The following is a 17,043-nucleotide window of genomic DNA, read 5'->3' as shown; positions in this document are numbered from 1 at the left end:
AAATCTTCATGAAAAAATGCTGGATATAACAAAACATTCTAACACTTATAAATTCTTGATGCACACATTGATACTAAAGGTTATTACTGATTTGTTTTCATATACTGATCTTACTGTTCAATACAGTAATATGGTTCTGATGTCTCTGTACACAAACAGTTGGATCCTTTTCAACCATGCTGAGAAAACTGAAGGACCGATTTCCCATTGGTGTCTTATAACATTAAATGTTTCTTATAAAGTACCTATAAAAAGACAAGTTTGATTCATATGGAAATAAACTGCCCTTAATATGGCATTTCAAATTCAAGCATCTGATATTCTCCAGCAATAACAAGATTTTCAAATTAGCAACTGTGCGGCGCATACATATTGGCATCATTTTCAATTAGGACAAAGTAGACATTATTATAAGCCTTTGTTGTGTTATGTGTTTAGGCTCAAATAAACTTTAACACAGAAAGAGTGAAAACAACAAGCTTTTTAAAATTTAACAAATAATTTACTTTCCTGGAAAATTCTGTAAAAATGAAAAAAGGAGAACTTACGGTTTCAAGAATCAAATCCAAAAATAATCTAAGAATAATCCATGAATTAAATTACAAAAGTCCTAGTAATAAATGTTCTAATAATTTCAAATTCCAATCCTGATGTAAAATCCAAGATGGATGACGATGTATGCTGTAGTCAGTACTGTGCTTATCTACAGTTCCTTGTAAAAATACAAATAATGGCACTCCGGTATTGGAAATCCAAATTAAACTTGTAAACAATGTCTTTCCAAAATATGTGTAAGCACTCTTCAACTATTTCCAGAGAATAAAGAATTAATCCTTTTGAAATCCAAATGATCTGAAGAATTATTATAGCTAAAATCTGGCTACAACAAATTAACTTGACATCAGTATGAAAAGCCCCAAAACTGAGAAATCTCTCTCAAAACAAAGATTATATTGTATCATAAGCAGTTTCAAAATTCCCCAAAGTTTGTCAAATCAGAAGGTGGGGTCCACATGATCATGTTTAAATCACAGACACAGAATATGGCCTTGATTAGACCAATGATTTAATTCCCAGAATAAAAATTAAAAAGGTGTTTACTTCTTAACCCAAATAGTCCTATCATGACATTGACAACAACCAATCATTTTAAAATAAAACAGAACTGTTTACTAATTCTGACCCCAAGTCAGAATATAGATCAACACCTGTGGTTTATAAACTAACAATCAAGGTCAAACAATTTTCTAAAAAAGTATCATCTCTAGTGAATACATTTACATTACAACAGCATGTAAGAAAAAGAAAAATTTAAAACTGACAAACAAACAATTATATATATAAATATTAAATCAGATATATGTAGCATAATAAAAACTATGTCAGAATGATCATCAATTCAGGGAGAGCAGTGACAAGTTTTTTAAGAAAGTTCATGGCAGTCATAGTTGATGAACAACTGGAACCATTTTCAATATCAAAAGAAGTCTGAAAACCCCATGTTAATACAGCTGTCCATTGGAGGGGAGTGGAGAGAACAGTATTTTCAATCTATGACTACTCATTAAAGAAAAGTAGCGATCACAAGATTTTCAAGATGGCTGCTGTGGTGGGCATAACAAACATCAGGTTAGCATGATTTTCATTTAAGACCGACTGGGTATCAATCTTCCAAAATGGCAGATAGGTTGGCTGTGACTGGCCAATGAAGATCAAGGAATGTAAACTTGCTGGGTATGGAATATATTTTTGGGAACTAAAACTTCTGGAGGCTAAATGTCCTAACTGCTGAGCAGAAGTAAAATTAAATTTCTTTTCCTTGAAATGTTAAAGAAAATAAATCTATTACATTTTAAACTTAAACTATCTGCCATATATAAACATCTGCATCAATGTAACTAATATTGGTTTCAGAGTAAATGAATACAAATCAGGTTGTAAATATAGTAATGGCTTGAAGGGTCCAGGTAATGCAGCATTAAACAAGATCAAAGGATTAAACAAAACTTGTTCAGAATGATTCTTCCAATTCAATATAATAATAATAATAATAATAATAATAATAATAATAATAATGAGGGCTTTGTATGGCGCCTAATCTTTAGAAGCTCTAAGCGCTTTACAACATTAGACAACACCTATAAGATAAAAAACACGTAATAAAATTATTACAAAAACAAACACCATGAAATCAGAAATACATTAAAAAATAAAAAACATGCTGAGAATATTTCAGGTAGGAAACATTATTAGGTCTTTAAGTTTGTTCTTGCAGTCGAAATAAGTGAGTTTTGAGAGCCGTCTTGAATGTGATCACTGTGTCTTTGTGTCTAAGTTCAGTGGGCAATTCATTCCACATTGCTGGGCCCTGGTATGCAAAAGAACGCAGTCCATATGACTTTGTTTTGATAGTGGGAATAACGAGTATACAATTGTCAGAAGAGGAGCGTAAGTATCTTGCTGGTGTGTACACTTGCGTGAGGTCGGATAGGTATGTTGGACTAGAGTCCGACAGTGAAACATAGCACAAAGAACAAATTTTATGTTTGATTCTGGATCGAATGGATAGCCAGTGTAGGGTACAGAGCAGAGGGAGTTGTGCTCTGATCATGGTACTCTAAGTATGATCCGAGCAGCTGTGTTCTGAACTTTTTGAAGTTTCTGGAGTAGATACTTAGATGAACCAGACAGAATTGAGTTACAATAGTCCAGTCTTGAAAGTATTAATGAACACACAAGTGTTTTAGTGGCATCAGCTGAAAGATATTTGCGAAATTGAGCTGACATGTTGGTGCAGTGTGAGAGTACTGTCCAGAGTAACACCTAGGTTTCATACTGATTGTGTGAATTTAATGTTCGTGCTGCTGATATTTATTGTTTGAGGTAATGGATGTGAATGAGAAAGTCTTTGTGTTGTGATCAGAATGGCCTCAGTTTTATCATCATTCATCTGCAGCTTGTTACATGTCATCCATGATTTCACATCAAAAATGCACCTCTCTACACCTTGGATGGTAGCATCAACTTAAGTTGGGTGGCTAGATTTGTATATTTGGGTATCATCAGCGTACAATTGGTGAGACACTGGATGATGATCTATGACACTTCAGAGCGATTGATTGTACAAAATGAAGAGAACAGGTCCAAGAACAGACCCCTGTGGAACACAAAAACAGATCAACTGGGCTGGAGTGTATTACATTCGCAGATACAATTTGTGTCCTTTTGACCAAGTAGGACTTGAACCACAGTAAGGCTGTATCATGAATGCCAAATACATGCTGGAGACGGTGAAGTAATATATCATGGTCTATTGTGTCAAGTGTTGCAGACAAATCAAGGAGGGTGAGAACTGTAATCTTTCCGCTATCCAACGCAGAGAGAATGTCATTAACTACTTTTAGAAGAGTAGTTCCAGTATTGTGGCAAGGGCGATATGCAGATTGTACATTGCTAAAAAGACTGTTTGAATTTAGATCAGATACAAGCTGGGATAGAACAACCTTTTCTAAGATTTTTGATATGAATGGGAGATTAGAAACTGGGCGGTAGTTCTTTAAATCGTTACGGTCTAGTGTTGGTTTCTTCAGCAGAGGATTTACAATGGCAGTTTTGAAAAATGATGAGAATTCCCCGGATGAGAGTCATTAATAACATCAGTTAGTGAAGGCAATACTGGATCTAAGCAGTCAAGCAGCAGTGATGTTGGAACTGGATCAAGTTCACATGACTTTGGTGCACTCTTCATCAGGATTGTACGTTTAAAATCCATAGAGACAGGTTCAAATGCTGCTGATGGTTGCCGCTCAAATTCTGTATCCCAACTGTATGGTGACGACAAGTCAATTGAAATTGTGGTGTCAAGCTTACCTCTAATGGTTTGTACTTTGTCACAGAAGAAATATGCAAACATGTCCGGAAGGTCGACTGGAGAGAAGGCAGTTGGAAGTGGTGTTGATTTGTTCCTTGACATTAACTTGTAAGTAATCTCAAAGAGCTATCTGCAGCTGGAACTTTCCATGATCTTAGTAGTGTAGTGGGCTGATTACGCTGCATGGACTATATTTATGACATTCTTCTTAGCAATTTCATATATTTGCTTATGAATAGTGAGTCTGGTGGAAAGCCAGAGCCTTTCAGTTTTATGAGGTCTCTTTTAGCAGTGCGAAGCTGGTCCCTAACACTGCTATACCATGGAGAACACCTTTGAATTGATACTCTGCACTTGGTAGCTGGGGCATGTTTGTCAAGCAATGAACGCAGACAGTTATCAAGTTTTTCTGTGGTAGGAGGCAAGCAAGTTGTTAGGTTAGCTTGGATGTCGTGCATTAGTTTGATTCTATTTATCATACAGAGGTTTCTCTTAGTAGCATATAAAGGTGGAGGGTTAGGGACTGATACGTCAAGATGGCATATAATGCAAAGGTGATCTGATGCAAGGTCATGGGATACCAGGGAGGACCGTAGAATGTTATCATCAGGTCTATGAAGAATCCAGTCTAAAATGTGACCATGTTTATGGGTGGTTTGGTTAACGGACTGTTTGAGGTAGAAAACATTAATGGAATCTATGAGTTTTGATGTATTTGAGTTTCCGGGACAGTCAAAGTTGAAATCTCCAAGAGTAATCAGTTTGCCACCTATCGAATTTCCATAGTCCAGGAGATTCGGAAACTGCTCCAAAAAGAGAGAGTCAGCCAGCTTGTTTTTTCTATTAGGAAGAGGGCGGTATAGGCAGAACAAATGGACTGACCTTTGCTCCAGTGTGAGTGTGGTTTGGACTAGTTCAAACGATGTATGGTCAAAACTGAATGTTGTGGTGTAGTTAAGACGTTTTATCATAGAGTTCTTTGTGATAACAGCAATTCCACCTCCGCGAGAATTACGGGGGAACAATTTGATGGTGTAACCATTGGTTGTTAGATCTGCACACATGGGCTCATTGCCTGATGTGTTTAGCCATGTTTCTATCAGGAAAAATATATCAACAGTCTGGTCGTTGATAAAATTAACTATTTATGTAAGCTTTTCCGGTGGTCCTACTGACTGGGCATTGAATAATACAATGCACAGAGGTATTTCTTGAATAGTTGACACAAAGGTTGATGAATTAATACGGATTTGAATTAGGTTATCTAAATTAACGGTCAAAATTTTTTTTAATGGTTGTGCCAAAATAAGGGAGAGAACTGGGATTCTTCTTCCTGTTCTACGCCGGCCAGCCTTGAAACAATGTTTCTTTTTTCACTTCTATTTACATTTAGGTAATGATGAATGTAGTCCCTGTTCATTTAGTCTAGAGCACAATGTAGTATGGAGAGCCAACGAGTGATCATTTAAAGCAATTAATGAGGGTCCATCATAGCATAAAAGGGTTGACTGGTGAGTATCTCGTGATGGCGGTTTGTTAAAAAACAGTGGAGCAAGACAGCTGAGAAAAAGTCTAATTGTTCTCGTTTCCAAAACAAGATGAATAAACACATACGAATTTAACAGCCAATACATAATGAACACAATAACGAAGATGAAAACAGGTAACAAGTACAAATATCATGAAAATGGCGCTAAAAAACGAAACAGCTGCTACAAGCCGGTTAAGCGATAGCAGCCATCTTGTCTCAAATATAAGATGCATTATTATTAATATTTATTTTGAAGTCTTTTCATCTCTTGACAAAGAATCAAATAAATAATGCATAAAGTATTTTGAAAGCAATATTTAACTCTTTACCTTAGGTAAGTACTTGCTGCCCTGGCTACTAAGACTGATAAGCAGCCTGCCTTCTAGCAACTGTTTGTAGGCTGAACCCTAGAGCATCATAATAGCTGCCTGAGTGAGAACTTTGAGTTATTTACATGCTGTCTACATTTTCTGTATCAATTTTGTCCCATGCAAACTATGTAATTTAATGAAAAATAAAATTGTAAACACTTAAAATTGTTTTGTGCCACTCATTTCCACCACAAAGTACATATAATCCACAGGAATCAATGTTTATATTCACATATTTATATAGATAAAAACAATCTCAATATATCTGTGTTTAAAATGTATATTAGATTACTTTCTCACCACTATTTTGCACACTAATGTGTCCACTATTTTATTGCAGATTTGGTAAATTTTTTATGATACTACATGCAGCACGTAAAAAGAAATCTATCTCCCTTGCATTTTTTTCTAAAATAAATGCTGGCCCTGAAACTGCTGTAAAGTCGTCCACATTTACCCGTCTGTGTTCCGACCAGATTTGATTGTTTCGCGTTTCATCCTCGGATTCAGATAAATCTGAAATGTCAGGTGTCGAAACAGGACTTATACTAATATCCAATCCTTCATCCTGAATCTGGTTAAAATCAATATCATCACTTTCAAATCCTTCAAAACTTCCATCAGAATCATCGTTGGAATACATGAATGTTGACATTTTGTTTTACTGTCACCATTGACCTTGTTTTCAATAGAATTTCCCACTTACATGCTGTAAAACTACTAACAGAATATGTTCATCATTTTATGTAAGGACTATTTTTATTGGCTAAATATTATAAAAGAGAATGGATGTCTGTAATTTCATCCAATAAAAAGCTTTAATATGAAACGTGTATATGCGTATCTGGGGTTTCCCAACCCTTGGCCGGAAACGCATGTATGAGCCAGCTGGGACCGAGAGAGTATTATTAGCATCTTGTATATGCGTCTCTCGGGTTAGAAGGCTATTTTTATGGTCGCATATATGCGTTAGCAGAAGGTAAAGAGTTAAGTAATAACTTTTGCTAACAATTTTCTATTTAAAATTGTAGTGTGGGTACGTGGGAAAACCTGCCAGTAGCTTCTCATGGGTTGGTGGTTCTTCCCTGGGTTTTTCCAGGGTTCTTCCTCTACCAGTTATACTGGCTGCCATGTATAGCCTATCTTGTGCTGAATAATGGCATTAAACCTTAGAACAAAAACAACAAGCTCAAACTGATTCTGTATTCTTTGAAGTGATATGGTGGCGCTCTACAGTTTCATATTTTGCACAGGGCTAGAATTTTAAAGAAAAATGATTTCCTCAGGTGTCCTCACTGGTTATAAAAAGTGCTAGCTCCACTTGATTATTTTCACTTACTGAACTTCATAGGTAAATTGTTTAAAAAAAGAGCTGATCACATTTTTTTTACATTTTATATATTTTTTTTACATTTTATATATTTGGTAATTCATCCATTGCTCTTTCAGAAGCGGGTGTTGTCTAGTCTGCCAAATTCATTTTCCCTATTTTAATAGCTGCTAATGATAATGTACTTTAGACTAATTCAAACTTGTTTTTTTTAGCACAAGAGAACAGTCATGTTAATTAGCAGTGTGTTTAGATCATGTACAATTTCCATAAGTACAACGTCCAAAGAAATGTCAGCCACATTACATCAAAGTAGCATAGAGGTATGCCAACATTCTCTCCACTGTGCATGTTTTAAGTGCAAACAACTTCACCTTACATATGTCACTCTCTCAAAAGTACATAAAAACTGGTGAGTGCCCCCATACGGAAACAAACTATACAAAGTGAGGTCACCACCACTGACTAAGAATTTTCTATTAAAATCATAACTGTATTATGTCCTGTTAGAGAGATATACTTTCAAGTCAACAGAGCTATACAAGACTAAAAAAAAGTACCATAATAGCAGAAACACAAACTGTTCCAAGTAATAATTTTAGACAGCATGCCATACGTTATTTGAGAGACTGAAATCAATTGAAGCAAAAAATGAAAATAGATATAGGGCAAATCTTGATTGTAATTCTCTTGATAGCTACAGCAGTTCAACATATTGGTAGTACATGGAACACAGACTGATTCTAAATTTTTGTAAACCAATAATTTGATCCCAGTGTGTGCAGCCTAAATGCAAAATAAGTCGAAGCAAACAGTTACATTCCTATACATGTACTTAGAAACACATTCCAATCAGTCTTAGGTTCAATTCCTTCTAATAATAACAATTAGGATAATTATGTTTTAATAATAACAATTAGTATATGCTTTAATAATAACAATTAGTATATGCTTTAATAATAACAATTAGGATATGCTTGCAGATGTCAATTATAAATACAATTTCAATTACTCGATGCTATGACTGTTCAATTACAATTATTTTTGTCAGTTATAACTAGAATTAATTTTTTGCCATAATGAGACACAAAAAAAGACAAGTAATTAATTTTGTTTTAGTATTGTATGCATCTTTTATGTTAAAAGCATACATTATAAGTAAATATTAAGTATATTAACATGAAATGGATTATATTCGAGATAATAATGGTGCAAATTTACCCAAAAAAACCCTCTTCAGTCAGCATATATAAAATCATTTATACACTGTTTTCTTATCTAAAGAGTTAGCTTTATTGTTTGTCCTATATGAATGCCTTTATTTTTAGCCTAATAACACCCCGGTTAAAACATATATGTATATTTTCCCAATTTGATAAATTTTCAGAATTAAAGTTACATTTGTTTTTGCTGCTGTAACTGACTTGTAATTGAACAAATTTCATCTGATTGAGTATTTCAACACATTAACTTTTGTCAAAAAATTCAACAAAAGAACCCAAACCTTCAGCATTTAATATAATTTTTATATAGACAGGTTTCTTATCTAAAACTTTGCCTTATAGCTTATTTTACATTAGTTATTATATTATTAGCCTATCTCCTGGCAGTTAAGATATATATGTATATTTTCTAAATTTGTATAATGTTTGGAATTGAAATACAAATTTATCTTTGCTTTTGTAATTTACTTGTAACTGAGCAATTACACGAATCTAGACCTTTCACAATTACAAATAAAATTACAATTACATCACAGAGGTGATGTTAAATTACAATTACGATTGCAAATACAGTGCAATGGTAATTAATTGCTAAATTGCATCAATTACACTGTACCTGAAACCATGTCTGATTCCAATACTTATAAATACATTCCAATATTTATAAATACATTCAAATGCACACAATGTCTTATCATTCTATGTTTTTAAATTAAAGAACAGAAATGAATTCATTTCCCTAGAATACAGATTGAAAATTTAAAAAGAACTTACATTATTGTGAAGTAAATTTCAAATAGTCCTAAAAGTTCTATCACAAGTCCAAATGTATGAAGTTCCACTAGAATTCCAGTGGTATTCCAAACAAGTTCCAATAATGAATGTGTTAATATGCATGTAGTCTCAAAGATGGTAATGTGCCAATCTTCTGGGGCATGATGGTGAACTAAGATTCTTTTGATGTATCACAATAACATAATACAAAAATGTCCTTGTCTGGATTCACTATAATTCCAAATGAATGTTCCAGTCCAAGAATATTAATGAGCACTTTGGAATTCCAGTGAATAACAATTTGAATAAATGAATGCATCCTACTGAGAAACTGAACAATACAATAAGAATGATTCTGCCCCCGATGTTAAGGCAAGAATGAGTAATTTTTAGATAAACAATTATTATATATTACATTTTTTACAAAATAAATTTCACTGGCCAGATACACGATGAACTAGAATTTGGAAAAGGTCAAGTACAAAATACATATACAAAACTACAGTCATCAAGAAAAGATGTCTGTTTATACAAGTCCAGCCTTTAGCTATTCTGCAGATCAGCCACAGCTGACCAAAATAATATAACACCAGGGTATGGGGTTGTGATGGGTATGTCCCGGGGAAAATGAGACACCTCATGGGGATCCATTACTAGGAGAAGTGGTACATCCTTTGAAAATTTTAAACATATCTGACCCAAAAGCTCAGGTTAATTCTAGCATTGTGTTGCAGCGAAAGTATTCAATCCATCAGTAGATAGGCCTAGTTTTGATGTCAATTACACTGACAAGCAAACTCTTGTACATTCACAGGCATGTGTTTTAATAGATGACTGAGCATGAACCCTGATTTCTGCATGTTGTCTTTAGATGATAAAAACATACAAACTTGTGTTTTGAAACTTTAACAATGGTATGCAAATAGCAATTTGTGAACCAAACAGAATCAGTGATCTGGATATTCTGACCATCTCTTGCACACTATTTCATCATAAAATTAGTCTGAACCAGTAACAGGAAAGTAATGGCAGACATCACTATGTCTGGGAAGTACCAGTTTCAGACATGATTTTGGTCTTCCATAAAAATAGCTGAAAAAATTGTAAAAGGGGGAGGGGCCTCCCCCAGTGTGATCTCGAGGGTCAGCAGCCAAAAACGCATTTTACACTCATAAAAAACTGCTCCTGGTGCAACTTATGATCATAAAATAAACCAAAATAATCATCTGAAAAAATCAAACTTACCAAAAATGTTCAGCTTGATTAATAATTTCATAATGTTTATAGTCACATGAAATTATTCTCCAATACCAATGATGCTGAAGTTATTTCATGTGCATGTCGTAATGAAGTCACAATAATTTCTTGATTTTTGCAGCAAATATAATATACTTCTTTCTTTTCATAACAAATCTGTAAAAAAAACTCAAGTACATCAACTATATACAAATAATCCCATACATTCAAGTCTTTTTCTCCAATGGACACAACTTGTTGATATGCCTGTCAAGCTCTTTTTGCAGCTTTAGCGAAGATTTCTTTAGCCTTCCTTTTTTTAGTCGCCAATGACTTTTTTGTCTCAAAGTGTAATCCTTTCTTTTCTTTCTCAATGACTGCTTTTCTCCTTTCAAGCTGGTGACTGTATTGGCGACATGCAGTATGCATATTCTGACAGAGGGATACATCTGTTCTCTTATGCAGGAAATCTTTCTTCTTATAGTAATTAATTGCACTTTTTCCAGATGTCTTCTGAGCTTCAATTTTTTTGCATTCAAATTCTTTTGTAGGTGCTGTTCCAAACTCTTCCAACCACAATTACTGTAGAGCACAGGTCACAAAATGCCAGTCCTAAAGCGTTCAGTTTTCTTATAAACTGACCAACTAAATTTCTGTCAACTTTTCGCTCCAGTCATTCCCATTTCCATACATTTTTTAAACCTTAATCTAAACTTTTCACTTCATGGCCTCTCTCAACAACTCGGGACACCATATTTTGAAAGCATGCTCCTTCTTTCCATTGCCATCAGTTTCCATTACACACAGATTCATTGGATGAATTTAAACCTTTGACCAATCACAATACTCTTTATAAGAGTCATGTGCTAACTAATATATGGAACGAATAATATACAAGGGTCATACGGCAGAATGGGAATGGACAGACCATTTTTGTTAAAATCTGGATTGGAGATGATACAAAAAAAACAGACTATATCAAGAAAAATCTGATTCAAGTCAGGAGAAAAGCGGAATTCCAATTTAAAATGGAGAAAAATCATGTCTGCAGATTGTTAGATTGTCTGTTTTCATAACTGTTTGGGCAAATATAGTCAGAAAAATATACAATTCATAGAAAGCAAAGCCTAGGTATTATGTTATTTAAGATTTAACTTTAAAATGCAATTATGCAGGTCAAGCAATGCTATGTTGTGGAATTCACGAGAAGTGTTGTAAGGTCAAAGTTGTTTTCTGATGTGACTTGTATTTGTGAAAATATGGAGAGAAAAAAACAGCGAAGCAGATACTATTTAACCAACGCATAAAATTACTATAAGTATGTAGACAAACAATTACACCATAAGGTTGCAATCCTATCAATGAACTGTTGTAATGAAGCTATATAAAGTAAGTGAGTACATTACTAAAACCCATCCTTCTGAAAAAAGATGCACTCATGTCTGTGTTGATTTGGCTGGAAACAAGGGTTTAGTTTATATACCGACTATAAATAACTCCACTTGAAACTCAAGTGTTGCTTAAATCCAATGTTAAATGCAAATATAAATATTGGGAAGTAGACAGCATAATTAAAAAAAGAGAACACTACACTGCATCTACTTCTCCATGCTGAGCTCTCACTTCTCCCTGTTCTTTCGAAAAGTCACTTCTCCCTGAAATTCAAGTCTAGCTTGACCCCTGTATATGGTTACATCAAGCGCAAGATAACTATGGGGTTTTTGTGAATTTCCACCCAGTGGTTGAGGAGAATGTGTTAATAGATAGATGGAGAGACAGAAGGTTTCACAATATTTCCAACTAAAGCACAGAGATAACAAAACCTGTTCAATCTTTATGCATGCGTTTTATAAATTTAGATACTGACTTTTTGTCTTCCCTGTAGAACTTACCAACAATCCGGGGCAGGACACCATCGAGCATCAGGGTCAGAAACCAGCACACGCCTCACCATAAAGTCCTCATATTTTTGCATCAAAACATCATTCTGTAAGATAGCTTTAATATCATTTGGATGGAACTTTTCCGAGCACTCTGGGCACGCAATGTTAACACGACTTTCTGTTATCTCAATCCGTAAATACATCTGAAGACAATTCATACACGAACGATGATAGCAAGTTGTAATTTCTGGGAAATTTTCTTTTGGCCACTCAGTCAAACACAGAGGACATTCCATGATAGGGTCTTTAAGTTTGGAAGGTTCAGGTATTGGATGAGGAATATCAAGAACAGAGCGTGCAGACACATTTTCATGGTGATCTGGCAACATGCCAAGACTGATATCTGATTTTACCGAGGAGTCAGAATCCAGACTCATGTGGGACTTAGCCCTCCGTGATCTACCAGCGTAAAAGATACGACGAATAGAAAAACGGGCATTTTTCTTCCGCTCTGAGGTTTTGGATGTGCTTGATGCCATGGATGTCACTTCACTATCCTTCTTCATTTCAAGCTTTGCCCTGGAAAAATAAAACTGTACATGTATACAAAGCACAACCAAATATGCTAAATAAAACATACTGTACAATAATACTACATGTACAGAACATGTAGGTAAGATTTTTTGATCATCTTTGCTATTTGAATACTATTTGTCTGCTTTATTTCTAGGTGAATGTCATTTAGTGGAAAAATGTAGAAGCTTCATATTGACATTGACTGACTGACAGGATATCCAAATCTCCACTATATTATTCAAGTCTGATGACAAAAGCATGAATTCCTTTCCATTTTGAAAGTCATGGACTTGCACGTTTAAAAACATGTTAGTCCCATTTTTTTTTGGGCACTGAAATCAATGTAAAAGTATGCATGCATCTGCTGTTTATTTATGGATGTATTAAAAGAACAATAGCCGAGTCCTTGCTATGCAAGATTTTTTCTTTGTGAAATTTTCTCTTACTTAATGTGAGTCTGTGTGTGTTTGATTTGGATTTTTAACACAGCTTTAATAATTTTTCAGTCATATTACTATGATGTCTGCAATGTGGCAGTTTATAGTGATGTCTAGCACTGGGGTATCATGCCGCATCATTTCCCACCCGGTCACATTGTCCTGACACCGGGGCAACCAGTCCTAACACTAACCTCTTAATGCTGAGAGCCTAGCGAGGTAGCTGTTAGTATCATTTTTGTAAGTCTTTGGTATGACTTGGCTGAGGATCAAACCCACAACCTCCAACATCAGAGGTGGATACTCTAACCACTAGGCCACCAGAGCGGTTTCTATAATGTATCAATCAAATAGTTTGTGAGGTATCCAACAATGCTCAAGCAAATGGTATGCGATTTGGAAAAGCCATATAATTTACTTTGTCAAAAGAATATGAATTAAATGTAAATCATGATAAAATCAGCTTTTTTTCAGTATCATGTACAATTATTCTTTCATCATATTCGTTTTCAACTCATTATCACGTAAACTTTATAGCAACTTTGCACAATTTCTTTTTATGCCAAGCACATGGCTGCAGATAACCATGGTTCTTGCAAGACTGGCTGACAAAAGCTAGAAGATGCATCTAGTTTTGATTAAAAAAACAGAATGCCAATGGGACCAAGGTTTGTGGAATGATTCATGGTGTAGGATAGTCCCAAGGACTGAAAGTCAAGAATACAATGGAATATTATTTAATTAGCTTTATGCACATGGTATCATGACGGTGGGAGGAAAAATGCCAATAGTAACCAAAGAAACGCCAGGTCCAGAACTTAAGGATTGTGATACTAAATCTGGAAAAATTTGTTTGTTTGTTCATTCATTAAAAAGGTTTATGGAATACGGTCACTTGTTTCTTCTTGATTCCTTTGAGCTGCACATAAAAATTAAAGAATGGCAAGGTAAAGGCAGTGAGAATTGTTCAAGTTGTAACATCACAATCATCTCAGTTATTATCTGCCTTGTTTCATTTGTTCATTATAATACTACATATTTATTTGGGACTGAAGCTAAGGAAGAAGATATGGACTGCAAATTTTAAAATCCAACATGCATGAAAAACTTAATTTTGATTGGATGCTGTGGCTTGCTGCTGCATCCAATGAAACTCACAGACCTGGAAAAACATCTGCTCCATTCACCAATGTGGTAGATAGGGTTAACATATCAGAACTTTGGTTAGTGAAGATGGTGCTTGCATGACACCATGTTATCATAAATGAATATCATATAGATGTAAAAAAAAACACCATCTTACACAAGCACTGTCAGCTATTTTTCCAGTTGCTGCCAATATTTCATATAACACCAAACCAATGTACAGAATTTTGGAAAACTATTCTGGAAAACTGCATTGGTGCTTTCTTATTTTGATATGTATTGTGAATTAGTCAACAGATATACTCTCCTCCCAAGTTAATCAGATTTATCAGAAACTTATAAGATTGACATAATATTCATCCATTTTGGGACATAACACTTATGACACGTTACATAGAGGATATGGTAAAACATAATTGGCCAGTTATAGTTCTGATGATCTCTGCACTATTATGAATACTGTTTACAGGTGTGATTTCTCAGTAACATGACCATCAAAGATCATTCTGGGCATCAGTATGGCAATTAATCTGGACACCCTCAATGCGGACAGAATAAACTTGGGAATGCCCTTATACTTGAAAATATTAGTTTTTAAAAGTTTTGCTAATGATCAAGTAAAAATCAATATTACACTCTTGTTATTTGCAAATGACACAAACACAACTTAAACTTTTGTTTCTTTGTTAAATTAATAACAATTTCTATTGAAGTAATACCTCTTTTTTCAGTGCATCAAATTCTGTCACATATGAGATTCCCATATGGGATTACTGCTCTGTGAAACCCTCAACTTAAAGAGTGACTTTATTGTCTGGTCAGAAGTTGAGTATTTTTTATATGCTTTTCAATGTCAGGTCATTTTCTTATCATCCCTAGGACAGAGGGTTGCACAATTTGACCAAAATTTTGACAAAACTGCAATCAAATATCACCCAAAGTACTGCATGAAACCGTATTTTTATTTCTTCATTAAATCAGCACTGTAATTAGTATCTTCAGTTCCAAAAAGACTCGTATCACATTGCAACAGTACAGCGAATTTGGGCAATTCAGACAACATTCTACTCCAATTTTCAACAACAAGCTGGGCTCAATGAAACATGGCCATGGAAAACTGATAATTCAGACTTCTTATGAACTTTGGCAGAAATAAAGATGTGCTTAATTTTTACTGACAATTTAAGATGCGACAAAATCAATGACTCAAGTAATTACAACTGAAAAATTGTTAAAGCTATGTTAAAAATCCAACTCACACACACACACACACATATTATCTGTATTCTCAATAGAAAGTGAGGGTGATTGGACAGGAAATAACGTTTTCTTTACTGGGTACTGTAATCAATGAATTAACTGACCCTCGTGGCAGAAATAATATGCATGTTAGTAAAGTCAGGGCAACATGGGTTTACGATTTTAACATTCAGGTAAAGCCCTCTGTAAACCTTAGCGACCATTAATTACATGTACCCTCAGTGTCATGCAACACCAGGTGATGAAAGTGGCCATCCAATACGAAGGTATAAAATCAGCAGCTTCAAACCAAACTAATAAGGTTTACTATTATCTTACTGACTATTATCATTTCCTTTCTTCAGTTTTACTTAAATATGTATCACGTTAACTTCTGTAGATATGAGAATTCCTTGTCTCATATAATTAAGTTTCTTTTCAATTTTGCCCTCAGAAATGCATTAAAATTATTGGCATATCATTTTCGTCACTTCCCTCTGTTGTCATTTCATCTGGAACATAGGGGAAATGGAATACCAAATAAGCGTTTCTATTCTCATGAGTACTGTATGTATGCTGTTAAATGGTACATCAGCACAATACTGGCTATAAGTACTGACTAAATGTTACTTTCTAAAAATGAAAACAGGAAATGATAATGAAAACAAATTTTAGAGAAAACATTCCAAATAATTCCAGTGTTGTGCTGTAGCAAGGTGAAATGTCACCAGATAGCTGGTGATGATATTATTCACACGACAAACAAACTCTTGCACAGTCACACTTGTGTGTTTGATAGCTGACTCACCATACCCTTTAGAAAAGGAAGTTAACAATTATCACTGCCCAATTTCCACAAATTATTTTTTGATGATAAATACATACAAACTTCTCACAATATTAGTGAAAAATAAATAAAGGTGAATATTTTTTTTTAAAATGATGATACACCATAAATGTTCATAATCTTTTATTCAGTACTTGTGTACTTAACTTGAGTAGTTCTGGATTAATATGGGGAAATATTTTCTGACCAGCATGAACACATTGTACTTGCTTTAAAAGCTTTTAATGACTTTGTTCTAACATTTTCGTACATTTTTGTCATGAACTGAATATTCTGTTGACTTAGAAAATCACTGGCTGCCAATTTGACGTAAAAACCAAAATATGTAATAAAAATGACTATCATGATTTGAGGACTGAAAAAATACGCGCAAGATTTCAGCAGCTGATCCTCCTTTGCCCCACAGTGAAAAGAGCATGCAAAAGGTTTTGCAACAACTAAAAACCTAGAAGAAAAAACATGGACTCCCATGGAATGGACAGATAAGAATATTTTCAGTACCATTTCTTATAAGTAAGCAGAAGTGCAGAGAAGCAATATGAAGAATATGAAGGAAATGATTTCATGAAGGCAAAATTA

At 34.5% G+C, this 17,043-nt stretch overlaps 1 protein-coding gene across 2 annotated transcripts in view; it reads right to left on the bottom strand.

The window, feature by feature from the left end:
- Positions 1-17,043, bottom strand: part of LOC149783541 (E3 ubiquitin-protein ligase RNF19A-like) — a 56,055-nt gene that overhangs the window by 34,312 nt on the left and 4,700 nt on the right. For both annotated transcript variants that reach the window (XM_089931802.1, XM_089931803.1), the window contains exon 2: positions 12,229-12,798. In XM_089931802.1, coding sequence (XP_089787928.1) covers positions 12,229-12,785 — 557 coding nt within the window. In that variant the 5' untranslated portion in view covers positions 12,786-12,798. The remainder of the gene's footprint in view (positions 1-12,228; positions 12,799-17,043) is intronic.

Source organism: Sinohyriopsis cumingii, chromosome 14 (assembly GCF_028554795.1).
Source record: "Sinohyriopsis cumingii isolate HCF-2022 chromosome 14, ASM2855479v2, whole genome shotgun sequence".
NCBI classification, from domain to species: domain Eukaryota; kingdom Metazoa; phylum Mollusca; class Bivalvia; order Unionida; family Unionidae; genus Sinohyriopsis; species Sinohyriopsis cumingii.
This window is presented reverse-complemented; position numbering and strand designations above follow the sequence as displayed.